The 26,279-nt window shown below is 42.4% G+C and overlaps 1 protein-coding gene across 1 annotated transcript in view; it reads right to left on the bottom strand.

Moving 5' to 3' along the window:
* LOC126356886 (putative odorant receptor 19b) overlaps positions 1-26,279 on the bottom strand; it is a 53,072-nt gene that overhangs the window by 20,973 nt on the left and 5,820 nt on the right. The window contains exons 2-3 of the mRNA XM_050007409.1: positions 17,084-17,233; positions 10,469-10,950 (exon numbers count right to left, since the gene is read on the bottom strand). Of these exons, the coding sequence (XP_049863366.1) occupies positions 10,469-10,950; positions 17,084-17,233 (632 nt within the window). The remainder of the gene's footprint in view (positions 1-10,468; positions 10,951-17,083; positions 17,234-26,279) is intronic.

Here is a 26,279-nt window from a genome sequence, read left to right as displayed (position 1 = left end):
AATTTTTGATGAACTATATGGAACTACAACGACCACTCATGGAAAGGGCTATACATCCAGCCATAACGTCGAACCGTAGGTATTTGCCATTTCAGTCACTAAGAAGCATTTCAGTAGCGTTGCTAACAGCATCTTCTCTATACACAGCCCAGTGAGTTTGCGTGTGCTACAGCTGTGATAGTAAAAGTATGGTTTGTTTAGGAGTAGGAGCTCTCACGAAGGTTTGTTTCTCAGTCTCCCCTGTTACACGAGGATCTGATAGCAGCTTCACCAGGACTAAGTATCGTAAGCCATTAGAATTAAAAAGAGACACAGATACATTTGTCACTGGGGCAACCCTAAAACAATTGAGATAAATTATACTCTGAATTAAGCGAATTTTAAGATCGCCCTGAGCACTGCCCTGTGACGTCACACACGTACTTCATTCCTACCTGTAGTATCATACAGGGACAAGGGCTGTTGCTGGGGGAGTGGCGGGAAGCGTTTTCAGCATCACAGAAAACACACACAAACACACACATATTTCTCTCCTAAAGACATTTTTCCCACTCCTTAAGCCTCGCTTCTTCCTTGAATAGGAAACTCTACATCTACATCCACCATACGGTGCGTGGCGGAGGGTACCTCGTACCAAAAATAGCATCATTTCTCCCTGTTCCACTCCCAAACAGAGCGAGGGAAAAATGACTGCCTATATGCCCCTTTTCGACCCCTAATCTCTCTTATCTTATCTTTGTGGTCTTTCCGCGAAATATAAGTTGGCGGCAGTAAAATTGTACTGCAATCAGCCTCAAATGCTGGGTCTCTAAATTTCCTCAGTAGCGATTCACGAAAAGAACGCCTCCTTTCCTCTAGAGACTCCCAACCGAGTTCCTGAAGCATTTACGAAACACTCGCGTGATGATCAAACCTACCAGTAACAAATATAGCAGCCCGCCTCTGAATTGCTTCTATGTCCTCCCAATATCCGACCTGATAGGGATCCCAAACGCTCGAGCAGTACTCAAGAATAGGTCGTATTAGTGTTTTATAAGCGATCTCCTTTACAGATGAACCACATCTTCCCAAAATTCTACCAATGAACCGAAGACGACTATCCGCCTTCCCCACAACTGCCATTACGTGCTTGTCCCACTTCATATCGCTCTGCAATGTAACGCCCAAATATTTAATCGACGTGAATGTGTCAAGCGCTACACTACTAATGGAGTATTCAAACATTACGGGATTCTTTTTCCTATTCAACTGCATTAATTTAGTTAGCTGCCATTCTTTATACCAATCACAAATCCTGTCCAAGTGGTCTTGTATCCTCCTACAGTCACTTGTAAGTAGGCTGTTTAGGTTTTTTTTTTATTGATAACGCCACATAGCGCTCTGTATGAAAAATCACTATCTGTGCTGTGTGCAGTCTGTGGCTGGTTTGCATTGTCGTCTGCCATTGTAGCGTTGGGCACTTGGCTGTTAACAGCGCGTAACATTGCGCAGTTGGAGGTGAGCCGCCAGCAGTGGTGTATGTGGGGAGAGAAATGGCGGAGTTTTGAAATTTGTAAGACTGGATGTCATGAACTGTTATATATATTATGATATTAAGGTAAATACATTGTTTGTTCTCTATTAAAATCTTTCATTTCCTAACTATCCCTGTCAGTAGTTAGTGCCTACCGTGGTTTGAATCTTTTATTTAGCTGGCAGTAGTGGAGCTCGCTGTATTGCAATAGTTCGAGTAACCAAGATTTTTGTGAGGTAAGTGCTTTGTGAAACGTATAGGTTAATGTTAGTCAGGGCCATTCTTTTGTAGGGATTTTTGAAAGTCAGATTGCGTTGCGCTGAAAATATTGTGTGTCAGTTTAAGCACAGAAATTCATTAATTTTTCTGAGGGGACGTTTCACACTCAACGACGACACCTTCCCGTACACCACAGCATCATCAGCAAACAGCCGCACATTGCTATCCACCCTATCCAAAAGATCATTTATGTAGATAGAAAACAACAGCGGACCTACCACACTTCCCTGGGGCACTCCAGATGATACCCTCACCTCCGATGGACACTCAGCATCGAGGACAACTTACTGGGTTCTATTACTTAAGAAGTCTTCGAGCCACTCACATACTTGGGAACCAATCCCACATGCTCGTACCTTAGAAGTCTGCAGTGGGACACCGAGTCAAACGCTTTCCGGAAGTCAAGGAATATGGCATCCGTCTGATACCCTTCATCCATGGTTCACAAGATATCTTGTGAAAAAAGGGCGAGTTGCGTTTCGCAGGAGCGAAGCTTTCTAAAGCGATGCCGATGCATGAGCAGCAACTTCTCTGTCTCGAGGAAATTAATTATATTCGAACTGAGAATATGTTCGAGAATCCTGCAACAAACCGACGTTAATGATATTGGTCTGTAATTTTGAGGACCCGTCCTTCCATCCCTGTTACACACAGGCGTCACCTGCGCTTTTTTCCTGTCTCTCGGGACTTTACGTTGGGCAAGAGATTCGCGATAAATGCAAGCTAAGTAAGGAGCCAATGCAGTAGAGTATTCCCTGTAAAACCGAATTGGAATCCCATCAGGACCTGGCGATTTATTTATTTTCAACCCATTCAGCTGCTTCACAACCCCAGGGATGTCTATCACTATGTCCTCCATACGGGAGTCTGTACGAGACTCGAACGGCGGTATGTTTGTACGATCCTCCTGCGTGAAAGATTTCTCAAATGATAAATCTAAAATTTCAGCTTTCGTTTTGCTGTCTTCCGTTGCCGGCCAGACTGATCAGTGAGTGACTAGATGGAAGCCTTCGACCCCCTTACCGATTTTACGTAAGACCAGAATTTCCTTGGGTTTTCAGGAAGACCTTTTGCTAAGGTATGACGGTGGTAGTGGTTGAATGCTTCGTGCATCGCCCTTTTTACAGCAGTACGAATTTCTACTAACTTTTTCCTGTCCTCATTCTCCCGATCTTTCTTGTACCGCGAGTACAACTGTCTTTGCTTCCTGAGCATTCTCCGAATGGGGCTGTTAAACCACGGAGGGTCTTTTCAATCCGTAAACCACTTTTTCGGGACATACTTGTCCAATGCGTGATTTACAATGTGTTTAAAATTTGCCCATAATTCTTCCACGTCCATCTTACCGGAAGTAGATGAAGTCGATTCATTTACTAAGTGGGATGCAAACAACTGCTTATCTGCTCTTTCTAGCAAGAATACTCTACTAGCATCCTTGACCGACTTTTTAACTGTCGTAACCATAGTCGTAATGACAACATCATGATCACTAATCCCTGCCTCAACACTGACACCGTCGATGATGTCTGGTCTGTTCGTGGCTACCAGATCTAAAATATTTCCACTATGCGTTAGCTGTCGATTTAGCTGCTCAAGACAGTTTTCAGACAATGTGTTCAAAAGTAATTCACACGACTGCTTGTCTGTAGCACCTGTAATGAATCCATAGACATCCCAGTCTATACTAGGTAGGTTGAAGTCATATAGCATGGTCCGGGTACTTCTGCTATACAGAATGTAGACTTCCTTTTAATGATTCTAGAACTATCATTGTGGAACCTGGTGGCCGGTAATAACACCCAATAATTAACTTTATTTCTCCTAGCCCTGTTAAACGAGTCCAGATAATTTCACAATCACACTCTACTTCGACCTCAGTAGACACAATATTTCTGTCAACTGCAAGGAAGACACCACTTCCTACGGCATCTATCAGTCTTCCTGATACACGTACCAACTGTCACTGCATATCTCAGAACCTCCTATCTCAGCGTTCAGCCAGGTCTCAGTCCCGGGAGTTATTTGCGGGCCACACGCTTCCCGGGGGGGAACACTCGGAAAATTTACTGCTAATATGTCGATAGTTGAGATGTCTTTACAGTGCGCACTTCCTGATTTTCCTGCCTGCGCGTCGACTGGTGAGTGTTCATCAGGACACCTCGCACAACTGCCTAGCCTAAAGAACCCCCATGTGCATGCTCCAAGTACTCTGCTACACGAGAAGCCGCTTCCTTTGTGTAGTGCACCCCTGACCCATCTAGGGGCGCCCTACAATTCCCCGCCCAATAACGCAAGTCTAGAAATCTGCCGCCAAGACCGTCACAGAGTCGACGAAGCCTCTGGTTGAGACGCTCCACACCAAAGGACACTGATCCACTCTGGGAACGATGCTGCAAATAGAGAGTTCTGCTTGCACCCCGCATGCGAGGCCAGCGGTCTTCACCAAATCCGCCAGCCACCCGTACGAACTGAGGATCGCCCCAGAACGCAAGCGACAGGCATCACTGGTGCCGACGTGAGCAACTACTTGCAGACGACTGCACCCCGTACGCTCGACAGCCGCAGGCAAGGCCGTCTCCACTTCTTGGATGAGGCCCCCAGCAGACAGACCACTCGGTTCGAATTTTTCCAGCCCTCTACGCTATTTCCCTAAGGGGCTCCATCACCCGCCTAGCGTTGGAGCTCCCAATAACCAGCAAGCCTTTTGCCCCAGCGTGCCTGCTCGGGCCCTGCTGAAGGAGCAGCCACCTGCCTACTGACAGGATGAACGGGCGAGGCCAGCCGGACAGCCTCCACATTGACCCTTTACCTCGAGCGACGCGAACGCACTGCAGTCCGCCGTTCACCCTGAGGTAAGGGCGGCCCCAACGCGCCGGGTACACTACAAGGTGCCTCGGCGACTGAGTCAGTGGAATACGATTCTTCTTGTCTCCAGCTGTTGTAGCAAATTCGATGTTCTCGATGGTCTTGTAGACTGTTTGTTTAGAGCGGCGGCGATATCTTCTGTAAGGCATCTTGGCAGCGTTCAATGCAGTTGCCTGTGCAGCACCAGCAGCGCGACATAGCCGCTGCGCGGAGCTCGCTCGCTTATATACATATCCGAACACGCGTGACCTTGATTATGACTTAGAATATTTATGCCTGCTGGCGGAGCGTTATCCCGGACGCGAGCACTAGTATATCTAGGTGCTCGCGTCCGCTGTGCGCCAGCCAGGCGCGCTGCCAAGATTACGTAAGTTGGTCGGCGGGTTGCGTCAGCCGCCTTTGTGGCGTGACATGCTGTTGCCTCCTTGAGCCCCCCGGTTCTAGATGTACCCATGTCCGGTTCTCAGCTACGCTACAGATCAGTTTGTAAAAAACACAATTTTATTTATGGAAATATACAGTACAATCACCAACAAATTTTACATATTCACATACACCTTTGCCTTTAACCCAAATGAATGCAGATTCGTTTACAGATATTTTCCTCCTATTACGAGTATATAATGACAAAGAACATCGAATTTGCTACAACAGCTGGAGACAAGAAGAATCGTATTCCAGTTAAGTCTGTCGCTGCACAAGCTCTGCTGGATGGTCCTGCTGTTTTCGTCGGTTGTAAACTTAATTTTAGTTTAGATATAAACGATTCTTTTGGTCATGGTAACGGATGGTTTACCGTTGCCATTGTTCGAGGAGGTACTGGAGTACCAAGTGTTGCTGGACTTGAAAGTTTTGTTGACAGAGACATTATTGAGTTTCACACTTACCATATTTCAGAATTGGCTAATAAGGATTTTGGTAAATCAGCATATGTTTCTCCTTCTTCTTTGTCATTATATACTCGTAATAGGAGGAAAATATCTGTAAACGAATCTGTATTCATTTGGGTTAAAGGCAAAGGTGTATGTGAATATGTAAAATTTGTTGGTGATTGGTCTCAAGCGACGCACCAGACCCTCCGCCATCGCTGCACCTCGAGGCAGCAGCCTGAAGGCAGCTGACCGTGGTCAACAGCATCTTCAGCTGCTCGCGAACCGCGGCCAGTTCCTCCTGCGCCCGCACACAGCACGCCCACACCCTATCCACCCTACTGCTAATATCTAACGACTCCGCGAATGTATATTCTACGGTTATCAATAAGCAATATTACTTCTCTGAAATACGAGAATACGCAAGGGTTTTATGTAATTAAATATGCAAGCGCACGAACACTCGGAAAGATATTACTAATCAAACTAGAAAACAAATATGAAAGATAAATATGCGACTCGTTCCTGCACTGCTGCTGCACTACTGCTGCACAGATACTTCACCAGCGGTGGCTCAATCTCTTAAGCCAGCGGCAGCAGCAGCACACACACACACACACACACACACACACACACACACACATATATATATATATATATATATATATATATATATAATCTGTCATACCAGTCGCAGCACCATAGTTCACTCCCGTAAATAATAACCCAACTTCTTACATTAAGGGCTGGCGAGAGGCCTGAAGCCATTTTTTCCCGTTAATGATGGCAATTGACTAAGCGTTCGTTTTGCTTGTTGAGAGAGATATGAGAGGTACAGGTCGCAACAAAGAAAGCTGAGAGACGTAGCTGAGACGTTTATCACACTTTTTCCGATAACGCCAATTTACACTGTTTTTCAGTGGAAACTGTATGTGTATTGGATCGAATTATACTCTGGTTCAAATGGCTCTGAGCGCTATGGGACTTAACATCTATGATCATCAGTCCCCTAGAACTTTGCACTACTTAAACCTAACTAACCTAAGGACATCACACAACACCCAGCCATCACGAGGCAGAGAAAATCCCTGACCCAGCCGGGAATCGAACCCGGGAACCCGGGCGTGGGAAGCAAGAACGCTACCGCACGACCACGAGATGCGGGCGAATTATACTCTGAGCCGTAGAATTAATACCAAGTCTAACGTGCCAGGTGGTGCTACGATTTTCTCAGACTTATTAACAACGTCAATACCAATTCTTCTCAGCGTGGATAAAATCGGTAGATTGTCTAGCAGAGACGAGTGATGCGGGCACAGCGTTCATACGGAACTCGTCTTTCCTGGTGCTCCAACCCACACAATGCCTGAAGCCATGCTTGCATCATGCGTGTAACAACCAGCAAACCACTCAAATCCACAGCGCATGTGACGTTCGGTACCTGCCTTCCCTGGTGCTGGAAACCACAGAACGATGGATGCTGTGCTTGCGCCGTAGTGTCCAACGATGATCAGTATAAAGTGCAAAAAACAATGGGAAACAGTCTTCCCTGGTTGTGGAACCAACGGAACAATGGACACTGAGTTGCTTTCGTACGTGTAACACCCTGTACAACACTCACATCCAGAGTCTGACGACTACAGCGCAGCGTATGCGACAAGTACCATCTGCCATTCTCTGTACTGAAGCGCACAAAATACCGGACACTTTTTGCATCATATCGAAATCAATAACCCGCTTCTCTTTGGCATATTCGAAAATATGCGTGAGGGAAATGTAAAATGGTTTGTTTACTTATTATAGCCGGCCGCGGTGGTCTCGCGGTTCTAGGCGCGCAGTCCGGAACCGTGCGACTGCTACGGTCGCAGGTTCGAATCCTGCCTCGGGCATGGATGTGTGTGATGCCCTTAGGTTAGTTAGGTTTAAGTAGTTCTAAGTTCTAGGGGACTAATGACCACAGCAGTTGAGTCCCATAGTGCTCAGAGCCATTTTTGAACTTATTATATACTACAATTTTGCACTACTGAGTTACGATACTCCATGTGATGTTGATATAGTGGTGTCTGTGATGAACGCTCGGTTTCTGATATTGAGTGACGTTTTTAGAAGATTTTTACTAATGCGTCCCTCACGAAGCACCATTATAGGGGCCGTGGAAGATAATACATCATGTTTTATATCACAAAAATGTAGTTACTGATAGACCTTTATTTCTTCTATTTCGTTAAAGTTTCCATGTAACCTTATGTTAGAACATGAGCGGCTGATGGTTGCCATACTGAGGAGGATTGCATCATTTTTACGATAGCAGCTACAGCGGCAGGAGTCTCTAGAAAAGTTCCCAAACTTTATCTCCCTCTCCTTTCATATCTAATTACAAGATAATACGATGAGCTAGTTCCATGATATGGTGAAAAGCATGCTTAGCGGCCAAGATCACATATCACTACACTTTACCTCAATAAATTGTACTAAAAATTATACATTTTGGATAGATATTTAATTTAGCGCAAAGTTAAAATGCATATCTTCATTATATGCCAAGTATAACTATGTAACATACCAAATACATGTTGGCTTCAAAAACAATTAGATCAGCATGAGATTGCTTGGTTTGGTTCTGTCAGGTAGTTATAGGACAATATCACTGACGTCATTGGAACTTCACTGTTTAGTGACGTCAACTCATAAATGCCGTGGATTCTTTACGATATTTTAGCTGAACTTACTTATACAGCTTCCAGTTTCCCGCTTTGGCAGACGAATAATCGTTAAAAGTAATGATTCCATCATTTTGTAATTCTGCAAGTGGCTTATATTTTCCTAGATGTCCGATGTCAAGGCCACCAAATTTATATACAACTTAACCATCCTTTTTTTCTCTAATCATTGCAGCAATGTACGTTTATAGATATATACCTCAATAATCTTATAATTTAGTTTTCGTCGCTGGGCCCATCATTTTCTGGGAATACCCCAACGTACATCGACTGTCCTTGGTATTTTCTGTAAATACTAATATCTTGTAATGTTCAATTATGTCCAGTTCTTTCCCTATACTCTATTACAAGTAATTTCTTAGCCTTGTTCCGCAAATCTGCTCTCACCACCTGAAGTTTTAAGAAGTTTTTTAATAGTGCTTCACCTCATATAGGTAAGAACTTGAGATACCATGCTACCTGAGTCCTGGCAACTACATTTCAATGTCCCTCAATAAAGACAGACTTCTTTGAGTAACTCATATCAACAAATTAAAACTGATTTGGTAAAAGAATATTTGTTTCCTTATTTGCTACCGCCGTGAGTAATTGTAATCGAATCTTATTCCATGCGTCTTACGGAAAGGCAGTTAAAAATAGATAGTGTGATGACTTTAAAGAGTAGTTTCAAGTGGGTAGCTCACATAAATGAAAAGAAGACTGAAAAATTCGTTGCAGCATTTGACACTTCAGACTAAGTTTAAATTATGTTCATAAACAGGTTACACGGTATATAATCTGATACAACCTGTGTGCAATTTCCACTGCAACGTAATTAAATTGCATTATCGTCAGAGTATGATAAACAGTTCACGTACATATATGAGAGAGCTTTGTTATGATTTGTATTTATCATTGATGTCTGAACCGGCAGAGTCGACATTTACTGATTTCCCACACCACAGGAAAGGAATGATATCATGTATCCTGCCCTTAGGAATCTCTCTGATTGGCTGTTATTTCCGGTAGTGTAGTATAATGGAGGCGGCTAGAGGAAAATGTTTGTGTGTGCGCGCGCTTGTTTGTGTATGTGTGTGTGTGTGTGTTTGTGTGTTGGCTTGGAAGCTCCCTTATTGTCCTGTTTCCAAGAAAAGGGCTTGGGTTCAGAAAGAGTAGAAAAATGTGGTTAGGAGATCAAAAATCTGTGTTCAATGCAGGCGACAGCTCTAGCGCATCCACGTTCGTGACGTCATTGGGACGGTAGTAAGGACGCTACAGCGTTAAGCTCATAAACCTTTGGCCGAAGGATCTATAGATCCACAGATATATTACTGAAGATCCTCAAAATTTTCGACAGTCTCAGAATTCAATGAATGTCCCACATACACAGGTGGTGCAAGAAAACGCTTACATGCAAAGTTGAAAACATCTTTCTAAACTCAAAGTTGGGTACTACAACTTTACTGTACGTACTGCAGTGAATTCTGATAACCCGCAGTGAAGGATTATGGGAAGCGGCGTGGTTCTGTTTTGTATGATTGTGAAATCCTTTTCCCACATATTGGGGTGGGATAGTTATTAGTTTGTTTACTTAAAGAAAAAATGTACCACTCACCTAATTTTTTTTGTCGTAAAAGCAAATCCAAGAAGGATACTTGGGACTTCAATGGACTTTACTACATTAGATACATAACATTACATAAGTGATTACAATTATTGACTAGTACACGTTTCATTCATAAGAGGCCGAGCACAATCCCATACAGGACGAAGACAGGAAGGACATCGCCCTGTCAAGGAAACCGGGTCAGCATTTAGAGAAGTTCCAGGAAATTTAAATCTGGATGGTCGGACGAGGATTTGCCACCTCGTCATACCGATTGACAGTGCAGTATTTTCTAAGCTGAAATTATGCTGCGATTCAGTAACCTTTTGAGTTTTGTCATGATGCAATAGCTATTTATGTTCTGTAATCACTGCAATAAATATTAAGCTTGCCATTACTGGACTCCAATATTAGTCAATTATTTGTGTGGTTTTTAATCACACATAAACAAATTTTCTACTTCCCACACAATTATTCCTAATTCGTTTCATTTTTTTTTTCTTTTTTTGCGCTTTTCCATAGTGATTCTTGATGTAGTGGCTGTCGAAAGGGCATTAGCGAAGTGTCGACGAAAGAAACTGTGCATAAATTTTGTAGTACTGTGGTACCGAAGTATAAATATCAGGATTATCTTTACCTAAATATCGTCTGATGATGTCGAACGTTGTTCACGAGCAGCGAATATATCTCCTCATCTGAAACATCTTCAGTTATCAGTGTAGTATTTAAGGAATGCTGGCTGCGAGAAAATTTCTGCGTTTCATTATTTATTTCTACATTGGAACACCAATCCTCATCCTTGTGCTGTGGAGTCTCCGTAAGAGTTCTCTGCATGGCTGAGACATTCTGACTTAAGACTTCTATTTCTGCAGAAATCATCAGCATAAGGTGAATGAAGAAACTGTCGATGCCGACCGAAGTCTCGGAAGCTATCAAAAGGCAGAATGCTAGCATCGCGTACAGCAGTTCGTACGTGGGTGACGCTTGGATGTCCAGAGGTAGCCACGCAGGCGTCGGCAGCTGACGACGTGCGTCGCCAGATTCCGGTGCTCCCTGGAGCACGATGCGCGACAGCAGCGGAGAACACACCCAGCCGCTGATGGCCGGCACAGATGCTGCCTGGAAGAGCAACAATAAACTCTGTGTCACTTCTTGTGGCTACAGTGCGCTCGCACGCAGTGAGGTATGTACAGGTTTAGGCTAGGACAGTTTCAATTGGAAAAGACGAACACAGAGACACTGTACTTTGCTCCTGTAACCACAGATGAAACAAGATGAACTAGACCACGTGTAGGCCTACAGACGGGCAGTGACCGTCGAGCACGCTGGAGAATTTTATTGCAAAAAATCACATGAGGTCCGCAGTTCGATTCACTGGTACGTCCAAGTGCTACCATCACAATGACTAAATGTAGGATGTTGGAAGGAGCATATTGCAGTGTTCGAGTAGCTGCTGAAAAACAAAATACTTCTGGAGTTAATGTTAAGCGTCGCTTGAGGTGGTGCAAAGAGCGACGCTCTGAACAGTGAATGACAGTAAACGAGTGAGGTGGAGTGATGAATCGCGCTATATCCTGTAACAATCCAACCAATGGGTTTGGATTTGGCCAGTGTCAGGAGAACGCTGCGTGTCATGAGGCATAGTGCCAAAGGTGAAATACAGAAGAGGTAGTGTAACAATATGGGGGTGTATCTCGTGCTTAGGGTGTGCTCCACATATCGAGCTTAAGAAAACAAACGGGGAAGGGTGTGAAAACATATTACAGGTATGTGTACTGCATAGAGTAGGGAAACAGTTCGGAGACATCCATTGTATCAGCATAGTGCTGCATCTCTGAGATAATAGTTTTTGGACAATAATATTCTGGAAATGCAGTGTCCTACCCAAAACCCCACCTCAATCACACTGAACACATTTTGGAAGTGTCAAAACGAGGACTTCGCTCTACACCTTGCATCCCAATATCACTACCTTCTCTCGTATCAACTCTTGAGCAGGAAAGGGCTGCCATTCCTCCCATCCCTCCACAGATATTCAGACACTTGACTGGAATTGCCCCTGATAGATTTCAAGCCATCATAAAGGCGAACAGCTGTCCAGATACCTTGGATCAGATTGAACAGTTCATGAGACGGAGAACAGAAAAGAGTTAAAAACTCCTGTTTAAACATTCCTGAAAGTTGAAACGCCTGCACATAACTTCTAAAGAGGTTCCTGTAAAAGTAACTGATTTGTGCACGTCGTTTTTTTTATTGCCTTGTGCTGCACACTATGCATACAAAAAGGTGAAACAGTCAGTCGCTCAGACTTCTATATTCTGCAAATCAATGTAAATTTTTGGTGGGACTATATCCGATTTAATTTTCTATTAAGGTTTCCTTCATATTTCCTACAAGCGCTGGGGATGCAACTAAATAACTGCTTATATGCTTCTGAGTCAGGTGTATTTAGTCTAATGTGATCATTTTTGTAATTGTCTTACTATGTTTACCCAAGATATCAGTAAAGTTTATGCCAGCCAGATTTTCATAATTTGTATTATTGTCTGTATGAGTCTGTTACCACTGGCACTTCATTTTCTTGTATGTATCTAATATCCACTGTTAGTTCATAGTGACACTGGAATAATAACTACTCCATTAAGTGTTGTACAGGTAGTATGTACTGCTGACAAAATGCAGTATGAAGCAAAGCCTGCCGTAGCCGTGCACAGGATTAAATGTAACGGTTCCACTTCATATCTTCTCATTCAAAATGCTGATATGAAATTAATTACACTGTTGCCATTCTACCCCTTACAGAGAAACTAGAAATTTTTACGTCTTTTGATCTGCACAACTGTAAATGTGGATGTACTGCAAAATGAAACCTATATTTTGTTAAGCTCTTACTGGGCATAATTACAATTTTTACAGAATAATAATTCCATAAATAACTAATTGATGGTTGATTATTAAGTTATGAGGCGGTATATATTAACTTAGAAACAGCAATAGAACGTCAAACAGCCAAGATAGCTATTGTACAAAAATTTTTGTTATGACCGGTTTCAGCAAATTACGTTAGCACCATCTGTTCTGTAAGGCGTAGATCAATATATTCAAGCAGACGGGGATCAGATGTAAAGGTTCCTAATACAGTTTTACATAAGCATGCACTTTACCATGGAATATAGCATACCTTCTGCAGTACGTTTCACTGAATTTTGATCAAAAGTATATTATACAGTGTCGTTTCACAGAACGATACTTCATGGACATAAGGACAATAGTATATTAGCAAGTCAGGCATAAAATAACTATTTCATAAAATGACGTACGTATTGCTTTTCTTATACAGGGCAATGTTCAGATATTTGCAGAATAAAGACGGAGACTCTCAAGTAACTATTATAGACGTTACAACGAGACTCTAGGTGGCGCTGTGGTGGTAGTTACAAACAAAAATACGATTTGGTAAATAAAGTGTAAAGTCCAACCAACGATCCAAGAATGTTACACTGCAGACATACAATAAATAATCCAAAACAGAGTATTTTATTTTAATCGTGGCAGCAACAGCTACGAAATGGTCCCGAATGACAGATAGTCCACAGTTGTACTAAATTTTTCTTATCTTAAACCTTTAAGAATATTCTAGCCCAACTGTGGGTTGTTTTTCATTCGAGACAAAACAGAGTACACTACACTTATTTTGTCATAATAATTTAAATTGATTAAAACCACCTTAAAAAACAAGGCAGAAAGCACCATTACCTTCAATGTCTCGTTTAACACACAAGTAACGAATCAAGTCTATTGTATCATACTATGATAAAAACAAATATAATCAAAATTTACATGTCATAATATTCAAGCAGCAAGAGAACAGGTGTTAATGAATTTTACTGTGAGTAGTGCACTGGTTTTTATGTGGGACAGACGGATAGTCATTTTTTGCGAGATTTAAGGAAAACGCTGACACTCATATTAAAACCAGTTTTGGGGATCATCTCAGAGACAGGAAGCAAAGCATTACTGATATTCGTCGAAACATGTCAGTGTTACACAGTATTCGCAAACGGAATAGGTGAGTTATCAGAGAAAATCTGCAGTTTTATAGTTATAAATAAAGATCTCCGAATAAATTCTTGAATGACCAAATAGAATGAAATGGTAATTCCTTTAGAATTTTTTAATAATGTTTTGTTATTTGTTTTTAGTTACTTCTATTGTCAAGATGATGTGCTTCCATAGTGACATGAAAACTGAAGTCTCTTCGTCTTTTGCTATTGGTTTCCTTTATTTCATCCAATGGAACCAAGGAAAGCCAACACTGGAAATACATTTTTTCCCTCTTGGTTTGACGATGATCGCAGTAACACTTTACCCTCGAACATTTTTATGCAGTTAGGTCATATATCAAGTACACATTGGACGACGCACTATTAGAGTGTGATATTTCTGCTCACATTTGCTTTTGGCATCTATTAATTTAAAAAATGTATCGAAATATTAGTATTACGATATGAAAATTCTTGGGAGTATGCTACTCGCTCCGTTTGTCCGTCCGTTCCTATTTCGCACTTAGACATCGAGCACAGCGTTCACATCTAAACCTCGACATACAAGTTGATAGCTTAATATAATGTAAAACGTGTGTAGCAAGCTACATTGCTCTATTTGTATATTTGTTGTGACAGTAACGACTTGTTTGTGGTTTTTATAAGTAGAATAATTCATTATATTATATAGCAAACTTATTTTTATTGTGTTATACAGCTAGTTTTAGGATTATGCTACTTACTCCTGTGGTCTTGTTGTCCGTGTGTTTCACACTAAGACCTGTAGCACCATGCTAATACCTCATGGTGGAGCTATATGTTGATAACGTAAATATTGTGGTATGTGTAAATCCAACTAAGTGATTTCATTGTATGTTTGTTGTACGCTTATTGACGCATTTATGTAGTTATAAGTGGAACACTCGATGTTCGCTTTCTAGTACTACGATGTATGGTTGTCGAAGCTGTAATCTGCCCTCATATTATGAAAGTATATCCTTAATGCATAAACAGACAGAAAGAGCGACGATGGGTTGTCCCTTATCGCTGGTAGTGGCTAGTCTGTTTATCTACAGTCTCGAGGATTAAGCACTTACAACTACTGCCAACCATCTGACCTGTTTCTTCCTGTGCGTTGATGACGCATTCGTCATTTGGTCACATGGTCGGAAGAGACTGGACGAGTTCCTTGACCATGTGAATCCGACACACCCCAACATTAAGTACACAATGGAACTAAAGAATGCTAGTCAACTTCAGTTCCTAGTTGTCGTGGTGAAAAGGAAGACAGATGGCACGATAGACCACAGTACAGGAAACCGGCGCACATAGACTTATTAAAATGCTTCAAATGGGTCTGAGCACATTGGGACTTAACATCTGAGATCATCAGTCCCCTAGAACTTAGAAATAGTTAAACCTAACTAACCTAAGAACGACACACACATCCACGCCCGAGGCTGGATTCTAACTTGCGACCGTAGCGGTCGCGCGATTCCAGATTGAAGCGCCTAGACCCGCTCAGCCACACCGGCCGGCATTGATTTATCTCTAAAGGCTCGCAGCTGCCATAATCCTCCTCAGAAGAACTAGGTATTGAGAATACTCGTACACTGCACCAAGACACTATCAGATTCAGACAGCTTGACATGAGAGTTAGAATATCTGCAGCAGGTGTTGACAGACAATGGGTACTCAACAGGGAAATCCGCAATGCACACGTGATACCACATGACCTGATATAACGGGAGAAAAACAAGAAGACCAGAAGTCTACTCTTCCTACCGTACGCAGGGCTTATATACGCTAAGATCATCAGGGTCCTGAAAAAAAAAACCATAAAATCAGAAGACTGTTCTGCTTTCAAAATCAGATTAGGGTGGTCCTTGGAACGGTCAAAGATGATTTGGAGTTAACGAAACATGGCATCTACCATAAATCAAATGAATGTGGTATCACTTACATTGGTTAAACCACCAGAATATGCGTAAAACCATGTAAAGAGCACTAACGACATACCAGACTACAACACGCCATTAAATCAGCAGTAGCAGAACATTGCCTGGAAGTTGAACGTGTCATGCGTTATGATAAAACATGGATCCTACGTCAGACCCTAAGATTTTGGGGTAGTTTGATTACTGAAATTATCGAAATCAAGATCACAGGGAACATGATCAACCGGGTTTCAAATTACTAGTTCAGTACGATGTGGACTCCGGCTTTAGAATTACTAAAGAAACAACACAAAATACTTTCATTCTCCGGTAAAGAACATCAGAGAATAAGGGGTATAATTAACGGAATAGAATCACTTGTGAAGCACCAGGTGAAGCTGCAACTATAGCGCTCACGGACGAGAGAGGGAACTTCAACCGCCCGAAACCTCAGGCAACATACATCCTAGGAGCAGACACAGTAGGTAACTCCATACGGTGGCCACCACCACGAGAGACTGCTGCAGCGGTCACGGACGGAATATGCAATACCCCCAGTAGCCTGATTCGCCGCGAAGCGCACCTTGTAGGGGCGTAAGGAACCTACAGGGCCAGAAGTATGACAAGGACACGTAAGAAAGCCGGAGCTGCCGTGAACAGCATAAGAAACGTCTGGAGTGCGTCGATAGTTCAGGGAACGCACTTGGTTGGCGCGCATCCAGTACGGAACGCCTTGGCACGGCCGCCACCGGAGGAATGAGCGCAAACGGGAGCGGACTGAAGACGGAACGCCTAGAGAAAAAAAGAGCCCCACCCGAAATGGCCGCAGAGGGTACGGTTTTCGTAAGGAACACCAGACACCGGCCAGGCGCAAGTATGGAACAAAGTGAGGTTGTGGACCAGCCGCAGGAAACACGTGATGGAGACGCCGAACCATGACGTCGAGATGATAACGTGTGAACTGCTTAATTCTCATTCCATCGTCTTCGGAAACTGGCGCTTTGCGCGCTAAGACATCTACAGTAGACGCTGGCTACATTAAATTGTATCATTTTTGTCCTGTGCTCCAAAAAGAATCATAATTAATATTGTTGCGTATGGAAGTATGGGATGAACTGTATGAGTGACGTGTTTGTTAAGATAACAATTAGTACCTAGTTTCCACACATATCCTAACAGTAGAATTCTCGCCTATATTTTTTATTCTTACGCATTATTTCTTAATAATGAGAATATTGTATGTAGAGCTATCTCTTAACATGTAAGTCTAACCTGCAAGTAGAAGTAAACGCGGTCCGAAAGCTTCCTATAGCGGCGCCTGGTAGCGTCGCCGCTTCCTCCACTGCCGTAGCGTCCCCTGGTCCAGTACAGCAGCTGCACCAGCTGGCGCAGGGCGCGTCCCCCATGGACGAAGAGCGCAGCCTGTGGACACATGTAATCATGTTTTATGGTAGCAAACTGCTCTTTTTTATGTTCTTAGATTTGAATGAAAGTGTAGATCACAAAGCATTCCATAGGTACCGTATTACAGGTATGCCAGCACGGTGTACAATTATTACCTACAAGCAGCCAGACAGATGTTTCTACGTGTATTTCATGAAACTCACACAAAAGAGGCAATTTCTTCTTGGAGTCTACTATTCAGTAAAGAGACTTTCAATTAGAGAAATCTCCCCCAAAACGTGTTTGATCCACAACACCACTGTGAAGACATGTACTCGCCAAAGCATCGTTGTCGATGGCAGCGTTGAAGGATCTTGTTGGTTTGAGACTAGTCAACAGCAAACCATGCTTTAAAAACACAAGACACACATCCTTGACATACTGACCTGCAATCAGTTCTGATGATCTGGGGGCAGGCAATTTATTGAAACACTGGGAATAAAAGCAGGAAACACTAAGGTAAAGTATCATCTAGCGAAAAGGATGGTATGTTATCCAGAGGGACCTCGTAAGCGTGAGAAAGAATACATCTCTTTCGCTAACATTCACTATGTCCTTGTTCTGTTAAGCACTGTGGTGATGAACAAGAACCACCAATTCATATAGCACAACATTTCACTAAGAATGACATCCCTGGATTGTACATTCCTTTTCGATTCATTCCCATCCAACCTGTTACCAAGATGTATTCCTGCTTCGAGTGTGCACTAAGGACGATCCTATGTGAACGTAGCAATCTCTATGACCAGTGAAATGCAGCTAACCGAGATTCAATACTGAGATCCCTAATTTAATTGGTAACTCGTCTGGTTCTTTACTGTCCATTTTCCAGTAGTTACACTCTGAGATGTTTAATTGGAACTCGTTTAAGGACGCGTTGTAGATAACAAATCTTTGTATATTTCATATGGTAATCTGTGAAACTACCTTTACCTGCATCCATATCTTTCTGTAATCATGTGACCAAAGATCTTGATACATCTATCGTGAACTCAAAAGTCAATCAGACATCAGTTAAGAGGTCTGATTACATGATACGACTTATGTTATAAACGCTGTTCCAGTTCACTGTGTCGACGGAAATACTTTGTTTCCAACATGGCTACTGTGTATAATTTAGCTTCTCATTAAGCTACAAGTACTCGATCGTTAGAAAAAAGGTTTAAACGATGATGGCGAATACGTAGGAGAAATAATCTAACATTTATTTACAACTACCATCCAAAAATTTTTACGGGCTACTTATAAAACTTGCATTCAAAATTTTATGGAACTCTATTTATTCTGCAATATGAACTACCTGACCGAAAGTATCGGGACATCTTATAGGACATAACTGTGGAGTGTATCCATCTTTCGCTTTTATCCGACTTGGAATATGTGGCGGATACTTTCCATTACATGTCTTTATATCTGTGGAGACGGAATCAAGTCGGGACACTGAGCAGGCCAGTCTATTTCATGAATGTTGTTGTCCACAAACACTTGTCTCAGAGGTTTAACTTTAAGACGGGGTTCATTGTCATGCTGGTAAAATAATCACCTCTCTCAACAGTGCCTGTACTGTACGCAGTACACAACTTGTAAAATATGCTCATATCCTTTCAAATTTAGCTTTTATTTAAGGTCAATATGGAGACAACATAACAACAAAGGGAAAACGTCCCCACGCTACAACAACGCCTCCTCCGTACTCCACAGTTGGCGCTGCATGCGATGGCAGGTAAATTCTCTAGGCATTCGCAAATCCAAAACACTTCCGTCGGAATGCCACAGGGTGCAGCGTGATTCATCACTCCAAATCACTCGTTTCCACCCATTCACTTGTCCAATGGTTCCGACCATTGAACCGTCTCAGGCCTGGATTAGCACTGATTAAAGACATGTGTGGTTTATGAGAAGCTGCTCGACCACTGTGGGCTTTTCTATTAAACTCTCCAAGCAAATTCATTCTGCTACCTGGTCTGATGAAGTTCTTTGGAACTCACGAGTGATTCCTTCCGCTGATTTCATGTGACTTTTTTTACAACCACCTTCGGAAATGCTCGATGATGTGCGTAATGGAACAGATTAATGGTTCCATTTTCGTTATGTACGAAACAAGTAAACAATGAGGGTAGTCGATACATTGAAATACTCAGGCTACTAAATACACTAGACACCAATATCACGCAATACATGGACATTCTTATAAAACCACGTTAACGTAATTTTTTGAAGTATCAGAAAGAATAGTTGAAATTTGTAAAAAAAATATTTTTAGACGATGGGTCTAACGTACATGATGTCAATGTAATTATTTATCACATTTCTCATTTGCTTCAAAATTGTAATCACATTTGAAACTATTGTCTTTGGATGTGAAAATGAACTCTCAAACTATCATGGAAGAGGTAGTTAACACGCAAATCATTTGTCACGTTAGAGATTTACTTCGATATATAACACCTTTGTTCTACTTGACTAACTAGGTAAGAGCTGCTAGTTGAACGAGGTTGTTGGAATGACTGAATGACGTTTCGTCATTGTAACAGTTATGTTTGAGTCAAAATACTGCCAAACATGGAATAACAGTAATTAAAAGTGAATAGAGATACCTTCAGCGTCTTATTATTAACTTCAACGTATGAGATAAAACGACCAGAAAAACTCTTCTAACCATGTAGGAGAACAGCATGTCTCGGAACAACAGCGCCCTCGCCAGAAGAAACTGAGTGGACGCTGAGAAGAAAGATAAGTTGAAATTATTATCAGCACTATTCTTACAGCAAATAATGTATCAACTCTTATTCTCTTATGAAGAGATTTGCCAAAGCTGAAGAAATATAACTTACATGCCGTCACTCGAGACGCACTTTCATATTTGAAAACTATGCAGTAGTGAGAGAGTAAAGGTCATTAGATGTGGTGCACAAAGTGCAGTTCGCCACACACCTCACAGTGGCTTCGCGGATTGTAGCTGAAGATGTAGAAGTTGCCGGTCCCTGTCCGTCAACACACGAAGTTTGTGTCGTCTTGATTTGACTATCGTATTTCTTTCACGTATCCTTTTCGCTATCGGCCAGCTTTGACAGATTTAGAAGGGTCAAATTGTCACTGATAGATCTGTTAATTAGGTGACAGCCAAGGACAAATGCACGCTGGAAATCATTGAGCTTTTTTTTCTACAACCTTCAGTGGTCAGTTTTCCATTACATAGCGACGACCGCGTACGTTTGAATAACTACTGTAAACACGTGGTCTAATGGTGGCGTCTTACATCAGAAACCAAAACGTCATTCTCGCAGGTTTGAAACCCACCACTGCTTAAATCTTTATTAATATTTTGCATCGGTGGCGGAAGACCGCTGGTATAAGAAGTCACCCTCACTCTGCGAACGGACTAGTCAAAGAGGGTGGTGGGGCGGACATAGGTTCAGGGTACTCTCTTGTCTTTAGGGTGGGAAACTGCTCCTACAGGCGGAATAATCAGCAACAATTAGCGTCATAAGAATGCAGAAGGCAATGGAAACCACTGCACTAATGAAACATAACGTTTATGCACCGAATAATTGAAATAGTGCCTTTATGATCTGTCCAATGACAAAGGATTCCGGAATAGTCCACCATTCGGGTCTGCTGGAGGTGACTGCCAAGGCAGAGGTGACCATGAGAGAAAGATTGAATAACCAACGAAATGATAACTTTCTACGAGTCGGGGCGTGGAATATTAGAAGCTTGAATGTGGTAGAGAAGCTAGAAAATCTTAAAAGGGCAATCTAAAGGCTCAGTCTAAATACAGTAGGATTCAGTTAAGTCAAATGGAAAGAAGAGAAGGATTTCTGGTCAGATGAGTATAGCGTAGTATCAACAGCAGCAGAAAATGGTGTAACGGTAGTACGATTCGTTATGAATTATAAGGTAGAGCAGAGAGTGTGTTACTGTGAACAGCTCAGTGATAAGGTTGTTGTTATCAGAATCGACAGGATACTAACACCGAGAACGATTTTTCAGGTATACGTTCCGACGTCACGAGATGAAGATGATAGGACTGGGGAAGTACATTAGGATACTGAAAGGATAAAACATTACGTATATGGAGTTAAAAATCTAATAGTCATGGAGTACTGGAATGCAGATGTAGGGGAAGGAGTAGAAGGAACGTTTACGGAGACTATGGGCTTGGACAAGGAATGAGAGAGGAGGAAGACTAATTGAGTTCTGTAATAAATTTCAGCTATGAATAGCGAATGCTCTGTTAAAGAATCACAAAAGGAGGAGGTATAATTGGAGAAGGCCGGATGATATATACACTGGATTGTAAGGGACACTAAGTAGCAGACATAGATTCAGGTCCAATACAGTAGTGATAAAGAAGAGGCTGAAGTTTAAGAGATTAGTTAGAAAAATACGCAAAGAAGTGACATACAGATGTACTAACGAATGATGAGTTAAGCTTGAATTTTTCTAAGGCTATACATACAGCAATAAGCAACGACTGAGCAGTCAATACAGTAGAAGAGGAATGGACATACATAAAAAGGGCAGTCACAAAATTGGAAAGAAGAACATAGGTACAAAGAAGGTAAGAGCGAAGAAACAAAGGGTAACACAAGAATTACTTCAATTGATCGATGAAAGAAGGAAGTACAAAAATGTTCAGCTAAATACAGAAATACAAGTCACTGAAGGTTGAAATAAATAGGAAGTGCAGGGTAGCTAAGACGAAATGCCTTCATGAAAACTGAAGAAATCGATAAAGAAATGATTGTTGGAAGCACTGACTCAGCATATAGCGAAGTCAAAATATCTTCGGTGAAATTAAAAGCAGAGGTGGTAGCACTAAGAGCACAAATTGAAATCCACTGTTAAATGCAGAGGAGACAGCAGATAGATGGAAAAAGCTTACTAAAAACCTCTATGAGTGGAAAGACTTTTCTGATGTGATAAAAGAAGAAACAGACGTTGATTTCTATGAGATAGGGGATCCAGTATGAGAATAACAATTTAACTTTGGAAGACTTAGATCAAATAAGGCGGAAGGCATAGGTAATATTCCATCAGAATTTCAAAAATTTTTCTAGAAAGTGGCAACAAAACAACTGTTCACGTTGATGTGTATACTATTTGCATCTGGTGACGTACCATCTGACTTCTGGAAAAGTTCAAGAGTTGACTAGTCCGAGAACCGCAACTCAATCAGCTTAACTGCTCATTCATCAAAGTTGCTGACAAGAATACTATGAAGAAGGATGGAAAAGAAGTTGGGGATGTGTTAGATAACGACCATTTTGGAGTTAGGAAAGGTAAGGGCACCAGAGAGGCAGTTCTGACGTTGCGGCTAATGATGGACGCAAGACTAAAGAAAAATCAAGACATGTTCGTAGCGTCTGTCGACCTGGAAAAAAAGCGTCCGACAGTGTAAAATGGTGCAAAATGTTCGAAATTCTGAGAAAAATAGGGCTTAGCTATAGGGAGAGACGTGTAATATAATGTACAAGAGCAAAGAGGAATTAATAAGAATGGACGACCAAGAACAATGTGCTCGGATAGACATGGGTGTTAGACATGGATGTAGTTATTCAATCCCACTGTTCAATCTGTACATCAAAGACGCACTGAAGAATTAAAAGAAAAGTGGGATTAAAATTCAATGTGAAAGGGTATCTATGATATGCTTCGCTGATGGCATTGCTATCCTGAATGAAAATGAAGCAGAAATGCATGAACTGCTGTATAAATGAAGTCTAATGAGTACAGAAAATGTACTGAGAGTAAATCGAAGAAAGACGAAAGTAATGAGAAGTATCAGAAGTGAGAACAGCGAGAAAGTTAACCTCAAGATTGATGGTCAAGAAGTAGATGAAGGGATCCTGCTACCTATGCAGGAAAATAACCAGTGTCGGACGGATCAAGGACGTCGTCAAAAGCTGACTAGCACCGGCATAAAGGGAGTTCCTGGCCAAGAGAAGTCTACTAGTATCAAACATTGTCCTTAATCTGAGAAAGTGATTTCTGAGACTGTACGTTTGGAGCACGGCATTGTATGGTAGTGAAATATGGACTATGAGAAAATGGGATCAGAAGAGAATCGGAGCAATTGCTATAGATGTGTCGCTATAGACGAATGTTAAAAATTAAGAGCACTGATAACGTAAGGAAAATTGGATAGGGATGGAATACGTGGAAAACACAGACAAGGAGAAGTGACAGGATGGTAGGACATTTGTTAAAACGTTAAGGAATGACTTCTATGGTACAAGAGGGAGGTATAGGGGCAAAAACTGTAGACTAAGGCAGAGGCTGATTTCCCCCCAGCAAATATTGAGGACGAAGGTTGCATGTCCCAATCTGAGATAATGAAGTTGGCACAGGAGAGTAATTCGTTGTGGGCTGCATCAAACCGGTCAGAAGGCTGACGACTCACAAAGAAAAAAAAAATATGCACCCCGACTTTAAACATATACGCAATGAAGCCGACCAACAACGATTGGCAAGTTTTGGCTGAAAACCGTCATTTGAAACCATAAATAACTGGTTTGGCACAGTGCGTTGAACGTTTTGATAATTACTTGAGCGTCGAAATGAGGAATCTTTATTGTGAATTATAAATCAGCTGTCTTTTAGGGTCAGGGAAAACGTTGTTCTTCCATTGATCAACATGATTACCAATGTGTTGTACATCTCTGTTTGACCTTGAGAGAATATACACTCCTGGAAATGGAAGAAAGAACACATTGACACCGGTGTGTCAGACCCACCATACTTGCTCCGGACACTGCGAGAGGGCTGTACAAGCAATGATCACACGCACGGCACAGCGGACACACCAGGAACCGCGGTGTTGGCCGTCGAATGGCGCTAGCTGCGCAGCATTTGTGCACCGCCGCCGTCAGTATCAGCCAGTTTGCCGTGGCATACGGAGCTCCATCGCAGTCTTTAACACAGGTAGCATGCCGCGACAGCGTGGACGTGAACCGTATGTGCAGTTGACGGACTTTGAGCGAGGGCGTATAGTGGGCATGGGGAGGCCGGGTGGACGTACCGCCGAATTGCTCAACACGTGGGGCGTGAGGTCTCCACAATACATCGATGTTGTCGCCAGTGGTCGGCGGAAGGTGCACGTGCCCGTCGACCTGGGACCGGACCGCAGCGACGCACGGAATAAATATTAGGAACTAGTTTGCACAGTCTTATCCCACAGCAAAGTTCTAATTATAGGTTCTAAATCTTGCACAAGCACATTTTGTGAAATGAAAAGTGCTATTCATGTATGGTTTTCGGCCAGCCAGTGTGGCCGAGCGGTTCTAGGCGCTGGAACCGCGCGACCACTACGGTCGCAGGTTCGAATCCTGCCTCGGGAATGGATATGTGTGATGTCATTAGGTTAGTTAGGTTTTATCTAGTTCTAAATTCTAGGGGGCTGATGACCTCAGATGTTAAGTCCCATAATGCTCAGAACCATTTGTGGTTTTCACAGAATCGGCTGGATTCCAGCGGCTATCTGATTTGGTGAAGGCTGCCGGTCTTGATTACGAGATGAAGGCAGAGCTCACCATCTGCAGCATCGTTAACAGAACCGACTGCGGACCTTTGGTGCAGAGCCGGGTGGAGGGTCTGAATCAGAGGCTCAGACGGTTTTGCGACCGTATTGGCTGCAGATTCCTTGACTTGCGCCATAGGGTGGTGGGGTTTCGGGTTTCGCTGAATAGGTCAGGAGTTCAATACACTCAGCTGGCGGCTACACGGGTAGCGGAGGCTGTGTGGCGTGGACTGGGCGGTTTTTTAGGTTAGAAGGCCTCGGGAAAGTGCGGGATGGGGTGCAATGTCAAAGCTTGCTTGGCAATTACAGGACGTGCTTGGATCAAGGAACAGTTGGAATTATAGTTGTAAATTGTTGTAGTTGCGCTGGAAAAGTCCCTGAGCTTCAAGCGCTAATAGAAAGCACAGAAGCTGATATCGTTATAGGTGCAGAAAGCTGGCTAAAGCCTGAAATAAGTTCTGCAGAAATTTTTACGAAGTCTCAGATGGTGTTCAGGAAAGATAGATTAGGCAGAATTGGTGGTGGAGTGTTTGTGTCTGTCAGTAGTGGTTTATCTTGTAGTGAAGTCGAAGTAGATACTCCGTGCGAATTGGTGTGGGTGGAGGTTATACTTAACAGCCGAATTAAGTTAATAATTGGCTCCTTCTACCGACCCCCAGACTCCGATGATATAGTTGCGGAACATTTCAGAGAAAGTCTGAGTCTCGTAACAAATAAATACCCCACTCATACGGTTATAGTTGGTGGGGACTTCAACCTACCCTCGGTATGTTGGCAAAAATACTTGTTCAAAACCGATGGTAGGCAGAAAACGTCTTCCGAGATTGTCCTAAATGCATTCTCCGAAAATTATTTCGAACAGTTAGTCCACGAACCCACGCGAATTGTAAATGATTGCGAAAACACACTTGATCTCTTGGCCACAAACAATCCAGAGCTGATAGAGAGCATCATGACTGATAGAGGGATTAGTGATCACAAGGTCATTGTAGCTAGGCTCAATACCATTTCTTCCAAATCCATCAGAAACAAACGCAAAATAATTTTATTTAAAATAGCGGATAAAGTGCCACTAGAAGCCTTCCTAAAAGACAATTTCCATTCCTTCCGAACTGACTATCCTAATGTAGACGAGATGTGGCTCAAATTCAAAGATATAGTAGCAACAGCATTTGAGATATTCATACCTCATAAATTGGTAAGAGATGGAACGGATCCCCCGTGGTACACAAAAAAGGTCCGAACGCTGTTGCAGAGGCAACGGAAAAAGCATGCGAAGTTCAGAAGAACGCGAAATCCTGAAGATGGGCTAAAATTTACAGACGCGCGAAATTTGGCACGTACTTCGATGCGAGATGCCTTTAATACGTTCCACAACGAAACATTGTCTCGAAATTCGGTAGAAAATCCGAAGAAATTCTGGTCGTATGTAAAGTACACAAGCGGCAAGACGCAGTCAATACCTTCGCTGCGCAGTGCCGATGGTACTGTTATCGACGACTG

Source organism: Schistocerca gregaria, chromosome 1 (assembly GCF_023897955.1).
Source record: "Schistocerca gregaria isolate iqSchGreg1 chromosome 1, iqSchGreg1.2, whole genome shotgun sequence".
Classification (NCBI taxonomy): Eukaryota; Metazoa; Arthropoda; class Insecta; order Orthoptera; family Acrididae; genus Schistocerca; species Schistocerca gregaria.
This window is presented reverse-complemented; position numbering and strand designations above follow the sequence as displayed.